The 20255-nt window shown below is 42.8% G+C and overlaps 1 protein-coding gene across 9 annotated transcripts in view; it reads left to right on the top strand.

The window, feature by feature from the left end:
* The window catches only part of DENND2B (DENN domain containing 2B), a 157575-nt gene that overhangs the window by 80945 nt on the left and 56375 nt on the right, over window positions 1-20255 (top strand). For 8 of the 9 annotated variants that reach the window (XM_040067884.2, XM_040067880.2, XM_040067885.2 and 5 more), the window contains 2 exons: window positions 13999-15213; window positions 18980-19116. In XM_040067884.2, coding sequence (XP_039923818.1) covers window positions 13999-15213; window positions 18980-19116 — 1352 coding nt within the window. Of the gene's footprint in view, window positions 1-1946; window positions 3487-13998; window positions 15214-18979; window positions 19117-20255 lie in introns of those variants that run through there. The other variant, XM_040067877.2, reaches the window with a different exon arrangement.

Genomic DNA, 20255 nt, shown 5'->3' with positions numbered 1-20255 from the left:
GAGATGAAAACACAGCATTAAATGAGGCGCTGCTGGAACACTTTTGTGTGTTGTGTTGGTTTTGATGGCCGGTTTCAGGTTTTGGGATTTTGTGGCATTTTTTTTTAATATATTTTCTGTGAAATGTGCCTTCTTGGCAATGAGACAGTTTGCATTTTTCCCCCCATTGAATAAAGAACATAAGTCACATGTTTGTGCTTTTTAGGAAAAAATCAGTATTATGGCTCCAGCTCCATGAGGTCCTGAAGGATAAAATTTAGGGTCAGAATCTGGATTTCAATTTACTTCTTCAAATATTCATTATCTGAGACCCCATGGGTTCCTGGAAGGAGTTTGTTTGTGTTTTAGTTTGTAGGGAGCAAATATTTTTAGAATAGATGAGCTTATAAATGTTGCCTGTTGGTTTTTCTTGCTGCTGTATACACAGATGTTGGTATTGCCTCACTTGCACCACAGCATTTTCATTTTCTGGATGCTTTGCCTGGTGCTTCCTATGTAGCTTCCTGTAGGGACATGAAACTTAGTTTTGTCCTGGAAAGAAAGGATATGTGACAGGAGAAATGTCTTCCTGCTTTTAGTTGCTCTAAGTTAACGTTTAGTTGCCCTAAATTAAGCAAAACTTTAGGTTTACTTGCAGCATTTCTGTTGCAGGGCAGTGGCCACAGAATATTTTCATCCTTAGGGTCATACTACGTACAAATTCTCTCATAAGAAGTAAAAAGTGAAGTGAAATGTTAATATATATTGGCCAGCTCCTTATAGTACCTTGTGTAAAACTAAATTCACAGTTTTATAAGAAGCCAAGGCCTTGTGAGAATCAAAAGCTTATAGAGGATATATAAATCCCCCAGCTATTATTCTGATTCCAAATTTAGGCTTGAAATCCCACAGCTCTTGTAGGTGTGGTGCTGAAATCTGGTAGGGGAGGCTCATTTCAGCTGGATGAATAATGGACACATTTAAGTTACCCTTGATCATGGTGAATGAAGTCGTGGGGAGTGCCTTTCCCTGACCTAACTCTGCTCCTGTTGACAGTTATGGGCAGCAAAAGGCAGAGAGAAGCCAATGTCTGAATTTTCTGGAAAGTGTCCTTTAGATCATATTTCTGAATATTGGTGTGCACAGTGCTCCAGCACCAGCTGATTGTTCATTTGCTAATATGCAGTGAAACTGAATTAGGGCCAGATGTAGCCCTTGGTCAAGTTAAATTCAGCCTTGTCTGGACTCTTAGGTAAATGAGTATAATAGTAACTAGCACTGCAAGTCACAGAGTCACAGCTTTTTTTTTTTTTTTTTTTTTTTTTTTTTTTTTTTTTTTTTTTTTCCTTTTTTCTTTCTTCCCCCCTCCCTGGCTTGTTCAGCTAAAAGTAGAGTGATGCACATTGTAACCAGTCAGATGTAGTAACCTAATTTAATTTTCAGCACAAGTGTTATTTAAACTGAAACTTTGTTTTTCATAAGTGCGTGTTTGCACCAGATCAATGCCTTAAATCTTCCTGCACTAACTTTTGCATCAGTTTAGATCTTTAGCAACTTCTCCGTAGCAACACTTGCTTTGTGCTAACATAAGCCAGAAAAAATAAATAAATAAATAAATAAATAAATAAATATCAAAACCTGGTTAATAGATTTTTAAAGGAAGTGAATGAAAAGAAATTTCCTCATGAATTCAAGTCAAGTATATAATTTCTTAATCTGCACAAAGACATTGTATTGGCCAAGGCTGAGCCCATCAGCAACGATGGCAGTGCCCCCGGGATGACGTATTTAAGAAGTGAAAAAAGTTACTGTGCAGGAGCCATTGCAGCCAAAGAGGAGAGGAGTGAGAGTATGTGAAAGGAACAGCCCTGCAGGCACCAAGGTCAGTGGAATAGGAGGGGCAGGAGGTGCTCCAGGCTCTGGAGCTGAGATTCCCCTGCAGCCCGTGGTGCAGCCCATGGTGAGGCAGCTGTGCCCCTGCAGCCCATGGAGGCCCACAGGGGCGCAGAGATCCACCTGCAGCCTGTGGAGGACCCCATGCCAGAGCAGGTGGATGCCTGAAGGGGTCTGTGACCCCATGGGAAGCCCGTGCTGGAGCAGGCTCCTGGCAGGACCTGTGGACCCGTGGAAGGAGGAGCCCACGCTGGAGCAGGATTGCTGGCAGGACCTGTGATCTTGGGGTGGACCCACACTGGAACAGCCTGTTCCTGAAGGATTGCACCCTGTGGAAGGGACCCACCTGGAGCTGTAAATGAAGAGCTACAGCCATGGGAAGGACCCACCTTGGAGAAGTTTTTGGAGAACTGTCTCCCGAGGGAGACACCACATGCCGGAGCGAAGGAAGACTGTAACTATCGCCCATGGGAGCAACCCCACGCCGGAGCAGGGAAGTGTGACTCTCTCCAGTGGGAGCAACCCCACTCCAGAGAAGGGGAAAAATGTTCCTGTCTCCAGGGGGAGAAACCCCACCCCAGAGAAGGGGAAAAATGTTCCTGTCTCCAGGGGGAGAAACCCCACTCCAGAGAAGGGGAAAAATGTTCCTGTCTCCAGTGGGAGAAACCCCACTCCAGAGAAGGAGAAAAATGTTCCTGTCTCCAGTGGGAGAAACCTCACTCCAGAGAAGGGGAAAAATGTTCCTGTCTCCAGCGGGAGAAACCTCACTCCAGAGAAGGGGAAAAATGTTCCTGTCTCCAGTGGGAGAAACCTCACTCCAGAGAAGGGGAAAAATGTTCCTGTCTCCAGTGAGAGAAACCCCACTCCAGAGAAGGGGAAAAATGTTCCTGTCTCCAGGGGGAGCAACCCCACTCCAGAGAAGGGGAAAAATGTTCCTGTCTCCAGTGGGAGAAACCCCACTCCAGAGAAGGGGAAAAATGTTCCTGTCTCCAGGGGGAGCAACCCCATTATGGAGCAGGGGAAAAGTGTGCCTGTCTCCAGTGGGAGAGACCCCATTCCAGAGCACGAGAAGAGTGTAACTGTCTCCAGAGGGAGTGATCCCATGCCAGAGCAAGGGAAGATTGTCGCTGTCTCCAGTGGGAGCAACCCCAGTCCGGAGCAAGGGAAGAGTGCAATAGGTGTCTCCAGTGGGAGTGATTCCATTCCAGAGCAGGGGAAAAGTGTGATCATCTCCAGTGGGAATAACCCCATTCCAAAGCTGGGGGAGAGTGTAACCGTCTCCAACGGGAACAAGCCTATTCTGGAGCAGGGGGAGAGTCTGAATATCTCCAGTGGGAGAGACCCCATGCTGGAACAAGGGAAGAGGGTAATAACTGTCTCCAGTGGGAGTGACCTCATTTCAGAGCAAGGGAAGAGTGTAACCATTTCCAAAGGGAGCGATCCCATTCCAAAGCAAGGGAAGAGTGTGACTGTCTCCCGTGAGAGTGACCCCGTTCCAGAGCAGGGGAAGAGTGTGAAGAGTCCTCTCCATGAGGAAGGAGCAGCAGAAATGCCGTGTGATAAACCGACCACAGCCCCTGTTCCCAGTAGAACTGAACTGCTGCGGGAAAAGAGGTAGAGAAAATTGGGAGTAAAGTTGAGCTCAGGACGAAGGGGGAGGGGTGGGAGAAAGGTTTTTTTTAAGATTTGGGTTCATGTCTCATGATGCTACTCAGATTTGATTGATAATTAATTATTTTTTTCCCCAAATGGTGTGATGGTAATTGGTAAGGAATATCATCCTGTCCTTATATCAATCCGTGAGCTCTTTGTTATATTTTTGTCCCCTGTCCAGCTCAGGAGGGGGAGTGACAGAGCAGCTTTGGTGGGCATCTGGCATCCAGCCACATTTATGCACACTGGAAAGTGTACCAAAGGTCATGTTTGTCATCATATCTAGATGGTATTTTTCATACCATAAGGTCAGAGCCACTGAAGAAAATTATAAGAGAGGCCAGGGGTATAAACTTTGAAATCTTTCCTCCTTCAGATATAGGATGCAACCTCCAAAGATGAGGCACATTGTATACTCAGTTATCAGGTTTCCTTCTCTCCCTTCTCTCTTCCTTGCTTTGGCACCTCCATGAGTCATCTTTTACTTATCAACTCTTCCCTCTTCTTTCAGCTTTTCCAAGTGCCAAAAATTAAAAAAAAAGTAGGAAAAATGTTTTGCCTAGTCTCAAAGGTTGCAATGAATGTGAGTGTATGTGTGAGTTACAATTGCATAACTAAGTGACTGGAAAGTTCACAGAGGATGGTAATACCATTTATAATGTTGGAAAAATAGTCCAAGTTTGAGACACACAGATCTTTGGTGGTTGAAGCAGGTGAAAATCCACTCTTCTAAGGGCAAAAAGAAGGCAAAACTTCTAAAATGAAGTTAAAGGTGAAGAACAAGGGCACATTTCTCTAGCTGTGTCATACTAAGAGTAATGTAGTAACAAACAAAAAGCTGTCAGACTGCTTTATCCATATTACAGAAACATGTACAAAAAACGTCCTTCAGGAAACAGATAAATTTTCCTAGCGTGGAGCGAGCTGGTTTTATGCCAGTGCTTCAGATTTTGCTTAGAGAAGAAGGTTGCAGCAAGCTGAACTGAGTTGTTACAGTTGTCTTGCCAACGGGATGGTACCCAGCTGCTGGTCGGAGATGAGCCAGCCCCTCAGAGGCCTGAGCACTCTTTGGGCAGAGTTGGAGATCAGCATTACTTCTTCTTTCCCCCTGCCTCACATGGTCCATATGACCTGTGACCTCCCTTCCCAGTGCGTGAGCTCCAAGTGCACGACAGAGAGACAGGCTGGGTCTGATAGGCTGTGCTCAGGCAGGGTGATGTTGAGGTTCTTCTCTATTCAGAGCAGAGATAACACAGGAGATTCTACTCTGCTAGTATTTGAAATTTTATTTTGTTTTGCTTTTTATTTTACTTCCTCTGCAGTTCAGTAACTCCAGAAGCAGCACAGATATTCTCTTTTAATCACTTCAGTATTATCTTGTGTGACATATTTTATTTTCTCTAGGTATCTCAGGCCTCAGATTTGATGGACTGTGATATTGGTAGTTGAAATGATGCCAGAAATTAAGGACACCTGTTTCATAGCAGACAGATGGACAATGGCTTTCAGTTTTATAACCTGCCCTTCTAGGATGCTTTCTCACTGTGTTAAATAAACTAATTTGCAAAACTGGACAAAAGAAACCTCTACAGAAAGATCTCATTGCACACTTGCAGTACGTTGGGGACCACAGCTAAACTGGTGGAACTGGAAGGAAAATGTGGATACTGGTAGGAAAGGCAAATAAAATATTTCATATTTATTCTGAAACAAACTCCTCTGAGTGGGGGAGATGAAGAAACTTTGTGGAACATGGGAGTTCTGAATTCTTATTCTCTTTATGTCCCTGTTAGATAGTTATACTTGAGTCTATTTAATGAGGTTTTGCATGACTTAAATGTTGATTTATATGCAAAGCAGGGAAAACAGACTTGTCTCTATTCTGGATTAGTGTGCAGCCAGGATTTAGGACTTTTTGACTTCCTGTTCAGTTCTTTTCTCTGTGGATATAGAGTATTTCAGTGAAGTATAGAGTGACCTTGTAAGGTTTTCTGCCTTATCAGTGCAGAAGAGGGATTAGCTTATTTTACAACGAATTTCCAACCCCAAATTTCAGATTTGGGGGTTGCCAAACCCAGAATGCACTCAGGTATCTTGAAAACCGGGTGTCACAATTCATAAAAATAATTTTTAATGCTTCTCAAATTGTATTCATGTGAGCTCATAAAACTTGGAAAGCTTTGTCAGAATTAGTTCCATATAGTTTGCTGGTTTGATATTCCAGGACAGATGAGCAAGCATGTTGAAAAATCACCTGTGCTTTGAAAAAGGAAAGTTGAGTGCCTCTATGCGCGCTGGGATTTTTAACAGTCAGCATGTTCCGACATGCTGCTAAAGAACAAGTTTCAAGGACTGGCAGTTCTTAAATAGACAATCGCAGGTTTGTGCTTTCTGCCTGGTTTAAGAAAATGCCGTCACTTGCTCTGAATGTGCAAGGAGTGGAAATGCCACTCCCTCTTCAGCAAAACTCCCAAGATCTTAAGAAATCAGGTGAGACTAAAACATACTGAGCCAATTCCAGAACAGTAACAATAGTGGAGCTGTAACAGTAGAAATATCTATCGGATAAATTATTATTCAGAACATGTTATGGGAAAAGGGTAACTCCAAGGGAGGCTTCACTTTTTCAACTTTGAATCATATTTTTCGAGGAGAAAGTGAGAGTTGGTCCCATGAAACCAGTGTAGTGTACTTTGGTGGAAAAGAGAGAATGGCTTACTCTGATACTTCTGTTCTTGCTTTTTGATTTTTTCACAGTCAGCTTCTGATGCCTGTGATGAAAAGTACAGCCCAGGCCCTCTGGTATTCTTTGCCTTGTGTAGTTATTTGTGTCTGAACAGAGGAGGTGAAAAAGGCTTAAACGGGGAATTGTTTAAAGACCATCCTGCCCTTGCCTTGCAACAGAACAGAAGACAGCCATAAATTTGGAGTGGCAGGGAATCTAACCCTCTGAGTCTAGCTAATTTCACAATTTCCTGTTATCTTCTTCCCCTCACTTGGCAAAGACACCTAGTGCATGTTGATTGATGGTGTTTTATTTTACAGTCATTCCTCATGGTCAGATTTGTCTTGCTGTCAGGCTTTATGGATCCAGGCTAATTCAAGTATTTAGGATCTGACTCATCAACTTTGCCCTTGTTCTGTACAGTGGTAGAGCACAGTTACCACTTCATGTAATTTACTTTGGCAGAATGACTCCTGCATTTCCCTGGTATAAATCAGACCTTTTTTCTTCTGAGCCATAAAAACACAGTTGAGCTGTAGTCAGCTGGGATTGCGTGTACTTCTCTTCAAGAACCAACTGCAAAGAGCCAGAGCTCTGGTGGGGAGGGGGGTGTTAAACACAGGAACTCACCACAGCACCCCTGCAAATCCACCCCACAATTATTATCATTGACTCAGTACTTCTTGGGAACACAGATACTGGAGCTTTTAAAAACCACACAGAGAGCTTGATCTTTTTTTTGTTGCTGTGTTAGTTTCACAGTCCCGTCATTTTGTAGCTAGTTCTGATATGGTTTTGTTTTTTATTTAAATGGAAAGTATCAAAACTCCTTGGGGGGAAAAAATTTCAGAAGTACAAACAGGAAAATAATTGGTGTTTCTATTTATGTTCTATCTTTAAACATTTTGTGATTTGTTATCCACTTTGATTTTATTGCTCACTCTCTCTAAATGCTGGGACTTTTCCATCCCAGCACATGTTCATGAGAGTGAGCCTATTTTAAACAATCTTATAATGCAGACTCACTGTTCAGTTTAGAAAGTACAAGTTTTTGTCTTGATTTTGTCACAATCCCAAAGCCAACAATAACAGGGGGATGTTATCTGAAATGCAGATTTTTGGGGATTTTTATCCAGATTCCTGGTAAGAGCTTAAAGTTTATAAAGAGTCTGGTGCAAGAGGGTTTGTTCTGCTACCACGTGCATCACTTTCTTTTCCAAGAGAGAGGCAAGATATGACAAGTTGCACCACTTGTTCCATCACCAAGTTGAATCAGCTCAAAAATCACCTTACTGGTGTGTGTCCAGCATTTGAGTGTGAAAAGTTCACCTCCCTTATTCACCATAAGCTCTTATTTAGATTTAAGATAATTAAATACAATCTGTAATTATCTACTTGAGTTATGTAGAAAATTAAAATGCAGTGTTCTCTGAGAGTGCAGAATATATTATAATAGAAAGGTTTACTGCCAAATGAGAGTGGATTTAAATTCAGTAGTGCAGGAGATCCCTTTGGTCTTAATATTCCCATAATCCCTAGTTACAAGGAGTAACAATAACATGGGTTTTAAAATCCCTTTCTGTTCCTGGAACAATTACTACACTGAAAGATTCAATTTATGTACTTTGATGCAGTACACAAGGCAGCTGACCAAGCCTAGATGATTGTTCATACTTGAAAAGAAAAAGTCAGAACTCAAAGGATCGTCAATACACGGGATCCTTGTGGGATACCTCAACTAAGCAGCAAAGCCATTTCAGATCACCTGTTGTGGTAATGGTTGTACATTTTATCCTCCTGCTAACCCAGTTAGACTAGCTTGACTCCCTGCATTTGTCCCCTGCTTACAGCAACGCCTGGCTGAGTCTTTGCAGCAGTCACTGTCACTGCCTCAACCTGTCCCCTCTGGTGAGGATGCAGGTAGGGGTGAGGAAAGAAAAGGAAATGGCACATTGTCACAAGCAAATTATGCTGAATCCATGCTGCTCCGTGAAATGACTTGTTCCATAACTCATCTCAAAGTGCAACCACACCACTGACTGCCGCTGTTTGGCAGCTAAAAGTAGACTTCTCACAGTCCTTTGGAGGAAAGTATAGAGGAAATTTATTACTAGTTCTTGTATAGACTTCTATCAAAGTCCTTGAGATTTTTGGTCTGCTTATAACGACTCTGCCTTTTTATACCTGAAGAGGCCTGGGAGATTGCTGTACTGCAGTGTTGTGTCCAGTTTCTGTTTGTGCAAAAGTATTGATTCGTACTGGGAGCTTTCCCAAGAATGTCTGACAAAGGCAGAGGAGTTTATGTGCTCTGTTTGTTTGCTCTGTGATTTCTTGGCAGCACTGCCCCTGGTGTGAAACCATGCTGGTTGCAAAGAACTGTGGTTACTGAACCTCTGCAAAAGCACTTGGTCACAGAAAGAATGGGACATAAACACTGGTTCTAATTTGAGCTTCTGTAGATCTCTACAGGTTTTCTCTGACTGCTTTGTCAAATCAAGTGGAAGTTTGATACAAATGAATATTATAGTGAGCCAATACATCTGTTCTCAGCAGCAGTACATCAATATGTGCGTGATATAGTGAATGGTTCCAATTAACAGGTGAGCAGGGTGTGCTTCCCTCTCATTTTGCCTTGCTCTGGGAAGATTCCATATCTGCACTCAGAGTAGCTGTCAGTAGCTGAATTTTCTTTAGCATTCTCTCTTACAAATTTCCAGAGAATCTCAAAGTTACATCCTCATTTACCTATCAGGGCAGCTTTAGTGCATGTATTAAACATGAGTTTTGCTGCCCTTGCAAAGAGAAATTTCTCTTGCTTTTGTTTCAGATCTCCTTAAATATTGGCTAGAGCAACACAAGTCTCTAGGGCTGTGTGGCAGGCCAAATCTACTCATTCCCAAACTCACAATTCTATGATCACAGCTGATTCTGATGTTACTGTTACCCTGAAACAGATTAGGTTGTCCTGATGAAATGGCACAATGCCCTGAGGAGAACCAGGAATGAGAAAAAAACCCCCAACTAAAATGCTAAGAAAGCAATATTTTTCCCAACAAAAGTGGGGAGAAAGTCCTGAGGAGTAAAACCAGTGCTGGGAGTCTTTGCACCCAACATCAATGTCACTGGGAAATGACACCAAGAGGAGCCTGGAAAACCCAGTACCTTTTTGTCATCACGTTCCTTGTTTTTTCAGTAAATAGGTTCCCATGCATGAGCATGTCAAAGTGGGAAATTCCCTGGAGCAGGGAGCCAAAATCTGATCTACTATTATTCTGTACATGTTGGTTTAAGAAGAGCAGATGGGATTTGCAAAACTGAAAAAATGCTGAGTGGCTTCTTCCAGCTTGCCTTTCCTCAGGATAGGATGATCTGTGGGGTCACTCCTGACACTTCAGGAAAGATAAAACAGTGCTGCAGAGTCTGAGCTGCTTAGATCAGAGGTCAGAACAGGGCAGTGAGGGTTGGGAGTCCTGTAACTCTTTCAAGACAAGTCACTTAAGCACCCTCCAGTCACTGTTAAAACCTGAAATGCAACCTAAGATTTTTCTTAGTGTGTATAAGGTGTGTGGACCTTGAATGTAAATGCTTCAATAAATGCACATTCTGATAATCCACCCATATTCTGATTTCCAAAAGATAGAAACCCAGCTCTTGAGCCACCCTTCTGTCTGCCTCCCGTTGTTAAAAGTTACTCATGAAGTTATGGGCATTTTCTGCACCCCTTTCTTCTCTTTTCCAGAGTTGATGTTTGGCATGGGAAGCAGAAGGAGCTGTGCTTCTACTCAGCTGGATCAAAAGGGCAAGCCCCCTAGTTTTAATAGTAATTTTGTATTGCTCACTTTCAGAGTGGTTTCCAGGAATTAAATTTTTCCTCTTCTACAAACAAACAAATGTTAGCACTCACATTTTGCAGGAAGAAGATTGATGTCTTGTTCAAAATGTAAGACTTTTTGACTTTTGGGTCAGACAGAGGGTGAGAACTCAGGCACTTTTGGCATGAAGAACGAGCTCTTCTTCATCCCCATAGATGTTTAGTACAAGTCTGCCTTGCTAAAAGGCAGGAACTTAGTTTTTTCATCTTTTGCTTTGTGATGAGTAGGTTACAAATTATCTTAAATCAAGTGCATCTGTTCTGCTCTTGGTGCAGCTGAATTACAGCTCCACTGTTATCCACACGTGTTCACTGGACCTGGTGAAAGGAGATGCCTTTACTAGAGAAAAAAATAGGATATATGAATATTTGGGAGCAGCCCTCAAGAGTTAACAATTTTTGTAAATCAGAAGTTTTTTATGCATTTGGGTGAGAAAAAGAGAAACTGAAGAGAAGTGACTGAATCAGAATGTGAAATCAGTTGTATCTACAGTTCAAAATCCTACAGAGCATGATATTATCGGTTTCCTCCTACTGTGGGTAACCGCTGATTTCTCAAGGAACAAATCACAATGGCAAAGCTGGGCATGGTCTAGAGATCTGGAAAGCACCTCCTGGATTCTCGATTTCTGTCTGCTCTCCTCCTCAGTGAGCAGCAACGAGTCCCAGCAGAAAGGTGGTTCCAGGATCTGTCACCTGTTTGGAGGTTATGGTGGCTGCTTGTCAGCCTTTGAGACTGCAGTGCACACCTGACTTGCCAGGGGTTTGGGCACTGCACACATAAGGCTGTGTGTTGGAAGAATGCCCTTAGGGAATCAGAGCAACCTATAACAGAGCAACTGTTACAAGTTTTGTGAGTATTTCACGTCTTTTGTGAAATGCTGATATCCTCAAAGAAATAATCCTTGCCCAGAACGAAGTGTTGGTTAAGGGAACTTGTTAATAAAGCGAAACTTGGATTCCATAATCTCTATTTATGGTGTTTATATATGATATTTGGGAAGTTTATGTAATGATATGCATCGTAAGGTGCTGCACTGTATCATTCTCAATGTAGAAAACTTCAATTAAAAGCATTTTGCTTTACAATCTTTTTGTGGAAGGTTGCAAGTTTCCTAATTATTCATCTCCATCTGATAATACTGCTTTTAAAGTCTGTGGAACTATTGTGCCTGCAAGAGAATATTCTTCTGATGGAAGTAGGTTTCTTGGGGAAGAACCATTTTATTATCTACTGCTCAGCTTTTGGACTTGTTTTTTTCTTTCATTCTATTACTTACCAGAACCCTTCAGAGAATCCATGCTGAAACCTTTGGGACAAAGCTCTGTTCCTCTTTGTTGTTGAATAAGTCCTGTAGATTCTCTCTGAATTACTCAAATTTAGAGTGTAATGCAGTGTAAAACAGAATTTATTTCTTAACTCAGGTAACCCAAGCCTTTGAGGGCAAACTCCTGCAGAAGGCCTGTGGCTCTGCAGCCCTGGTCTAGCACAGTGGAAGTGATTGGGAGTTTTGTAACTGAATTTGGGCGTTTCAAGATGAAGCCTTAATTGCAGTTACCATACTGGGAGCCTGGGGTTTAAAAGAATGGCTCTTACCTCTTAAGAAGAAATGTTTTGCAACATCTTCAGGTTATGCAGACCATAATTTTCCCCCTTTCCTCCTCCCCTGATGAATCACCAAACCTTTTCCTGACAGTGGAAATAGCTGAAAAAGTAGATTGTAAGGAGATAAAGGACCGTGCCTATGGCATTTTCTGTGCAGTGTGTCAAAGGCAGAGAAGTGTCTATGATTTTCTGATTGTCAGCATGTTCTTCACCTCTGCTGTGCCAGTTTACTGATCTTACCCCTGTCATTTTATATTTCATTCTTGCTATTGCCAGTACAGATCAGAGTCTAATAAGCAAGTTGTAACATGCTCAAACATTCTACAGGGCCTCTTCTGTCTCTATCCTGCAGCTGAATCCTGACAGTGGATTTAGCCAACATGCATCTTCTAAGGCTGTAGTGGAGGCTGTAGTCTTTAGACGTAAAATACGCTTCCACTGGGTGATGCTTGTTGTCTTGAGAGAAATGGCAGTGCAGCTCTGGGATGGGTCTGCACGATATGAAAGAATTAGGAAAACATGATCTCAAATCTAAGGTAAGGCAGTGTTACTAACAGTATAAAAATTTGGCTTTGTGGTATTAACCTGAAGAAATGGAGATGAGACAGGCTGAAATAATGGTGGATCAGGGTGCCCCATTAAGCCTGAAGAGGCTGATCTAGGTTTCATTTCCAGGCTCTATAAAGATATATCTGCCAAGGTAATTCCAGGTAATCCACTACAAACTGAGGTGCAACAACCAGCCAAAACCACTTATCATCTGTCACCTGCTTTAGGTCTTCTGAGATTTCTTAATCTGTCTGCAGCTGTATAGAATGGCTGGAAATTCAACTTCCAGGAAGTAAAGAGCATATTCTGGCATGCATCCTTTCTGTCGTGAAATAACTGCTTTAGGCAGTTGTAGGAGTATTTGCCATCATTTTGACATGAGATCTCTTTTCCTACAGGTATATTTCAAAACAGTAAATAAATAAAAGTCACTAAGCGGTGTAACTTCTGTGACAACTAGACTTGCTTGTCTCAGGCCTCTGAAAAAGGAGATCAGTTCCCTTTCGTGATAATTTGACTACTGTCTTTTTCTGACCAGAACTTTTCTTTTTTGTGGTATTTTTGAGCTTTGATTATGAAGTATCCACTGTAAGAAACTGGGATGAAATCCGATAAATTGGTTTCGGGTTGCATTTGAAGGAAAAGTAAATATTTCCTGTGTCAAAGTAAATTTTTCAGAAACCACCCCAGTGCTCTGGATTTTTTGGATTAATGCTCAGAAGCTGGCACTCCTGCTGTAGGTATTGGCTGGCTGTTGGGAAGACAACAGTAAAGCAGCAAAGATCTTCTGAATGCCTTCCCTCTTTGCTGTAGTGCAGACATCTGCTCCCCTGATTTCTTTTGGTCAAGCAGTTCTTTAATTTGGATCTTGCTTGTATACAGGACAGTTGATAAAAATCAGCTTGTTGCCCACAGTCTTCACACAGCATAAACTTAATAGCATATGCAAGGCATTACTTATAGGTCTTCCCTCTTTTTCCTGTACTGTTTGGAACAGAAAGGAGTTAATGTTGAAGTAGTGATTATTTCTGCTATGATTTGTATGTATGGATTTTGGCAGGGCAGCAAACCCCCTTTTTTGACATGGTTTTGGCTTAATTTCCTTCCATTCTGTCACTGATGAGCCAAATGATTAATGTGTTATTTAATTTCCTTGCATCTTTTTGTTCTTAAAAGTCTGTGTAACAATGGACAAAACCCCAGTAACAATAGCTGATTTTGCAAACCATGGCTAGAATTTGTTCCAAGGGTTTTTTTTTCTGGGTAACACTGAGCTCTTTCTATGCAGTTTATATTCTTCAGCACATAGTGTGAGCAGATCAATGTGTTTTCTCAGTGTGTAATATTCTTTTGATAAGAAATTACTTCTGTTTGATAAGGGGAATTTAATCTGTTGGCCACAGCAGGTGGTAGTTGCTTTCGGGGCAGAGGTTTGCTATGAGAATCTCAGAGGGCTTTGAGTTCAGGAAACTTGGAAAAACTGGGGGTCAAACAGAGGTCAGAAAACTTGTTTCGGATGTGCCAAGTGTCCTGCTCATGGCTCATCACTGACCCCAGTTAAATGCTGTCACTTCCCACCCCCAACTCCGTGGCTGAATGGTCACCGGTATCTTAACGATGCTTTGGGGTGTCTTTCAGCGTGGAGACCTGCGATCAGAAGAAAGCTGGCAAACAACTCCAGTTTCCCCAAGGCCTTGATTTTTTATGTCTTTCTGTTTCCAGGTGCCAGTCAGCCACTCCACCGCCCCTGTTGTCCCCACAAAGGAGCCCTGGCTACCCCCTCAGTGACAGTGAGGATTCTTCCCACTCTACTGGGCTCTCCCGAGTGTCCAGGTCCAGGCTGTGCCTCAAGGACTGGAACAGCCGCACATCCACGCTGCGAAGCACCTCCATGAGCCCATCGGACTCCGACTCCCCGAGCCACCCCCTCAAAGCCATCAGTGTGGGTGCTTTGGATAAAAGGCTGTCAGTGCTCAAGGCTGACCATAAGGAGAGTCCAAATGAAGCTCAAGATGGGGAAGCAATAGGGAGCCATCCACTCACCCAGAGCACTCTGTCCTTGGGCACGGCCACCAAACTGAGGACCCTCTCCATCAGCAGAGTGAGCGTGCGCTCGCAGGCGCTGGACATCAGGCAGAAGATCACAGAATGGGAATGCCGCCGGGAGCTGTCCCCCAGGACAAGCGTGTGTGTGGACAAGAGGGATGCTGGGGAGAGGTTGAGCGGTGAGAGCTGTCCCAGTGTGCTGACCTCTCCCTGCAGCGACAAGACGTTTGATTTCAAAGGGCTCAGAAGAATGAGCCGAACATTTTCCGAGTGCTCTTACCCGGAAACAGAGGAGGAGGAACTGCTGGACAGGGATTCCCGCCATCGTTTTGAAAAGAGACCAGGCAGGAGTGAACCTCCTTCTGCCACTTTCCTTAAGAGCCATGTGAGGAAAGAGTCCTCTGCTGTGCTCAACAGAATCCAGAAGATCGAGCAGGCACTGAAGGAGCAGTCGGGCAGAGGCCTCCCCCAGTTACCAAGTAGCTGCTACAGTGTGGACAAAGGGAGGAAAAAGTCTGGGACTCTGAGTACTGTGGAGGGACTGAGTGAGACCCTGAGCGATAGCAAAGGAGGGAGTGTTATTTTCGGGAGTGAACCAGAAACGCCTCCTGAGGCTGAGAAAAGCAGTAAAACAAAACAGGGGGTTACTGCGAACTCAGCCGGCCCCAAAGTGCTCCGGGAAAGTGCGGCTAAGAGCGCCGTCAATCCCGTCCCCAAGCCCAAACGCACCTTTGAGTACGAGGCAGACAAATCCCACAAAAGCAAACCAAGCAATGGCCTACCTCCATCTCCCACGCCTGCTGCTCCTCCTCCCCTCCCGTCCACTCCTGCGCCCCCCGTGACCAGGAGGCAGAAGAAAGAGTCACGCTTTCACAGAAAATCCCAGAATAGGTAAAAGTCAAGGAAATGCTCTCGATTCTCCAAACAAACAAATAAATAAATAACTCAGCTATATTTCTGCAGTAGCAGTATTTTAAATTCTCCCTCTAATGCAGTGCTTTTGACATAAGATAATCTAGGAATTGCATGCAAGATTAGTGTTTCTTTCTGCTGGTCTGCACTGATGGAATGTACTGGTACAATACCTTTGAATGCCTTCAGTTTTGGAGTTCTAAAATCTGCATTCCTCAATCACAAAAAAATATTCCAGGTTAGGTGTGATAAAAGTTATCTAGTTTATTCTGGCACAAATGCCCTTATTTGTGATTTTTAATGGATCATAATTTCATTACTGTCTGATAGTGGGACCATAGCTGATCCTTCACAATCTGTTCTTCCTGTAAAATGTATTTGCAGAGTTTTTCTATTTCCAAAGCTCATTACTACAGCAGTTCTGTAAGTTTTATGCAATGTAGGTAATTTTATCTAATTCAGTCCTTAAGAATATCATCCTAAATTATTATCAGCTGCTGTAGAGGATTATTTCAGAAAAAACTGTTTTATCACAGAAAGTCCTCTATGTTCTTCCTGAGTTAATGATGAGGAGAGTGTATGGCTACATTTCCCCAGCAATTTGTGGAGCTTGGCTTGTTCAAATCCATTGATTCCTCCTGAGTTTTAGACATGGTAAAACTCATTCTGCTCATTGCTTGGAAAATTGTAGGCATAGTTTTTGCTAAGTATTCAAATTTTAGCATTTTTAACGAGTTCACCTGTCTGTGCATGTGTACAATACAAACCCTCCCTTGATATTTAGTGATGAGATTTGCAAGGAACTGCTAAGCAGCATCTCAGATGCACACCAGCCCTTCAGATTCTGCTGTTTGATGTTGGATCAATTATTAAAAGTTTTTTAGCACAACCTCATCTGAATTATACTGGGACAGGAAGAGAAGAGGAGCCTTCAGGTTCTGTCTTTTTCTCTCAGGAGTCACCTGCTTCTGAAAGATCAAACAGCTCTGCTGAGGCATGTTGTTTCTTCTAGAAAGGTGTGGGGGGATATGGAAAGTCAAGCTCTGACCAGCAGTGCTTATCTTTGAGTCCTAGCAATAATCTTAGAGGAAGTAAATCTAGTTTTTAAGGAAAATTTGTGAAGTAAGGCTGCCCTTAGTTCAGCACAGCATTTGCAATGTGCAGAAGAAAACCAATAATTTTTAAATATTCTCGTGCAAATGTTTCCTTTATTGGAAAATGGGCAAGTCATCTAAGAATCACAGTATTTTATCACAATGGGTTTTTGAGATGAAGTTTTGAAGCTTCTTTCCAGAAGAGGTATAATTCTGTTTGCACCTGCTTTTCTGCAGATTCAGTCTCCTGTCATAGCAGAGTCAGACAACAGCACAGTTCAGCAAAGGAGCTTCAGACCTGAATTAGGGTTAGGGGAAACAAGCCTTCCAAAAAGCATTTTTTAAATCAATTCAAGTTGTAGAATATAAATTGTAGGATTAGCAGGGTTGTCATATATATATCTGATGATTTTTCCAAATCAGTTTGACATTTTACTGGGTAGGTATCCATTCATTTGTAACTGCTTTACCCACTGTAGTTTAATGATCTCTCTGGACATGTTAATCATGTTAATTAATTAGATCATAATCATGATCTAAATAAGATCAAATCAACCTCCCAAAAATCTCAGGTTTGCTGGCTGACTTCAATGCTGAGTGGAAATCCTTTATAAAAATCTTAATTTTGTTGTTTTTGCTACTGTTCTTCCTTCAATAACAGAAAGGAGAGCCCCAAGGATTACAAAGCACTAAAGAGCATAGAAATAATCTAAGAGCAACAGTATTTGGGTGATAGTAATTACTGAAATCTCAGTACCTAAACTGTTCTTTTTTTGAGAACAGACATAACTCATTGTGCCTGCAGCTTGTAGCTGTGTGTTTCAGACTGAACATACATGTGGTTTGCACTCACTGCAATGTCATGAGAATGGACTGGGGGTATGTATTTTCCCAATACTTTGGTTGATAGCACTGATTTTGTTTTTGGTGGCTAATTCAACACTCTTGCAATATGGAGGAAGTCTCCCATGTTTGCCTGCTAGCAGAAAGCCAGGCTGGATCTGGTGCCAAGAGTAGCTCTAACATTTCAGAGTGTGGTGTGAGCTGGGTGCTCCCCAGCAGCTGGAAATCCTCTGGCACACACACAGTGCAGGAGAGGAGTGTCACAGGATAGACTTGGGACACATGGACCACAGCTGAGTGTTGGCCCACACAGCCGTTCCTATACAGTGTCACCACGTCATAGTGATGCCTTGCAATCTATAGGAGCTGGGTATTTAACTACTTTAGAAAGTCGTGTTTCATACACAGCTGTGCCTTCAGTGTGTCAGCATCCTTCGTAACTGTGAGGAGCTGTGGAGGAGCAGGTGTCTGGATCTGACATGCACAGGTCGTTTCTGCCACGATCCTGATGTAAATAACTTGGATCTGGATATTCTGAAGATTAGGGAAAGGAGAGAGAGGAGGCTCTTCAGCCTGATTCCAGCTGTAAGCCCGCTCCAGCAGACAAACAGGAAATGCTCTTTTCAAATGCAGTGTTCTGTGCAATGGCCACTGTAGGGATGCTCGAGCCAGTTCAGAGGCCAAAAGAGGCTCATGAGACCCTGTCACTGCCACATGGATATGCTGTAACATGTGCTCCACTCCAGCTGGGAAGAAGGGGGGTTGATAGCAGGATGATTTATTGTTAAGCTAGGTTGGGGCTCAGTGAGTGGAGTATGGGCACCGGCACAGTCCACGCAAGCCTTGCAGCACCACGGGATTTACACTCTGATCTGAGCCCGTTTTTCTCACTGTTTCATCCTCTGCAGTAAATCAGTCCAATGAATGCCAGCCCCTGTACTGCTGTCACTGCAAATCACGGGGCTCCCACCTTGAGTGTAGATACCGCCCCAGAGAGCAAGGACTGGGTGAACTGGAGAGTGGGAAGAACTTGGGCTTTTCTCCCTCTAGAACTGCTCAGCAGTGCTGGGGCAGGTCTGGGTGGGAGGTGGTGAATCAACCCGCCTGGGAGACAAATTGTGTGGGTTCATCTGACCCAGCTGGTTCTCACCTTTCTGCCAGTAGTGCCAAACCTTCAGCCCCTGAGCCATCAGCCCAAGCTGCTCATGCACCCCAGAGAGCACTAATTTCCTCAATGCTTTCTTCTTTGCTGCCAGTGCTTGGGGTGTGCAAGGGATATGGGTGACTGGCACATGAATCTCCCTTTGGCACTTGTGCACTGAGATCTGTGCAGGAACATAGCCAAAAGTTCAAGACGTGAGTGGTGTTCAGCTAAGGGCTACGTCTCCCAGAGCAACCAGTGCAGGAATGCTTTTCAGAGACTGTGTCTTTCTTTGGGACAGAAGGCCACATGTTTCTGGGGCCTCTGGAAAGAGCAAAGTAATTTCTAATCTGAGGACTGTGCTGGTAACTTATTCTGTAAACTTGGAAAAATAGAACATATTTTCTTGGTATTTTCTTCCTGCCTTCATAATGGGGATAACAATACTTCCAACTTCATAGAACTGTCATAGATGGCTCTACTAGAGACTGCTGTGAGCACAGGACTTAGTGTCCACTAAAAGCTAGTCTTTAAAGCATGATGTGAGGTTTTATTTTAAAAAAAATTATGGTTCATTTTATATGTATTTCTTGACATGCAAATGCTCATCTAAATGTTTGAATAATTTTGCATTCTTGTTACTAATTATTATTGTTTTAAACTTTAGAAAATCTTTTGAGTTTGAGGATGCCTCAAGCCTGCAATCCCTGTACCCTCCCTCCCCAACTGAAAATGGAACCGAGAGCCAGCATAAATTTGGATCCAAGAGCACTTTAGAAGAAAATGCCTATGAAGACATTGTAGGTAAGAAGCTGCTGCAGAACATGGGCTCCCGGCAGGATGTTGAGTGGCTGTGGTCAGGCCATGGTATTGCTGGACACATGCCCCGTGCAGGAGCATTCAGTGCTGTCAGTAAAGTGAGATTGAATGGAGACTAAATGGGTTTGATCCTTCAGTGCAAATGTAGCACTCAGGCTGCATGCAGGAAGTCTTGATTCTTCCAGACTTCACTGGGTAGTATTGGAAACAGACTGTTTGGTCAGCTTTTTGCCAATGCTTTTCAAGAACCAAATCATTCTTTTTATCAAGCCCTTGGCTTGAAGCCTTGAGTGGTGTAAAAATGCTAAGAACAGGACTCGAGACAGTGTTTACAGAACTATCCAATAGCAAGATTAACCTCAGAGGCCTTGTGTAGTCAGCCTGAACTTTTCAGGACTCCGGTGTGGACTGCCCTGATGCAGCTGTTTGTAGCACTGCTCCTGCTCTCCTCCAAGCTCCCTAACCAGTTCCTGGTTAAAGAGGAATTAATTTCCTTTAGCTATACACCATCAGGAATGCACAACAAAAAACACTGCTTTCATTTAGCTTCATAAGAAAAACATGTTTCTTTTGGTCTTAGAAGGAAATGTATGGCCTATGCATACATTCTTTTAACATCAAAAAAAAAGTTGTTATAAATTCTGAAAATTGGGCAGCCCTTCAGAGCACAGATTTTTTTTGAACAAGTGATGAATATCTGCATTGTTTTTAACTCTTTCAGTGTTATATTATTAAAACAGATACATAGGGACTTCATTTTACTTTGCACAATGAATCTTTATATACTGAAAACTGGAGGGCTACCAAGAGATAGTCTGGGACCTTAGAGCACACATCCTCTGAAGAGACCCTGACAAGCTGAGCCTGTTTAGTCTGGTAAAAAGGCGCTCTAATAGTGCTTACAAATGTTTGAGAGGCAAACAAAGACAATAGAACAAAACTATCCTTGATCATATCAGTTGATATAGCGAAGATGTGGCCACAAATTGGAGCCTGGGGCTGTTTTTTAGACCCAAATTCTGTCTCTGGCTTGTCAGCCTCAGTGAAAACAGGAATTTACTCTTTCCATTTACTTCCTCTATGCCATTTTAAAAATGACAGGGCTTTCAGCTCCTGCTCAGTGT

The sequence above is a fragment of the Hirundo rustica genome, chromosome 6 (assembly GCF_015227805.2).
Source record: "Hirundo rustica isolate bHirRus1 chromosome 6, bHirRus1.pri.v3, whole genome shotgun sequence".
Lineage (NCBI taxonomy): Eukaryota > Metazoa > Chordata > Aves > Passeriformes > Hirundinidae > Hirundo > Hirundo rustica.
Note: the sequence above shows the minus strand (reverse complement) of the source record. Positions and strands in the feature narration are given on the sequence as shown.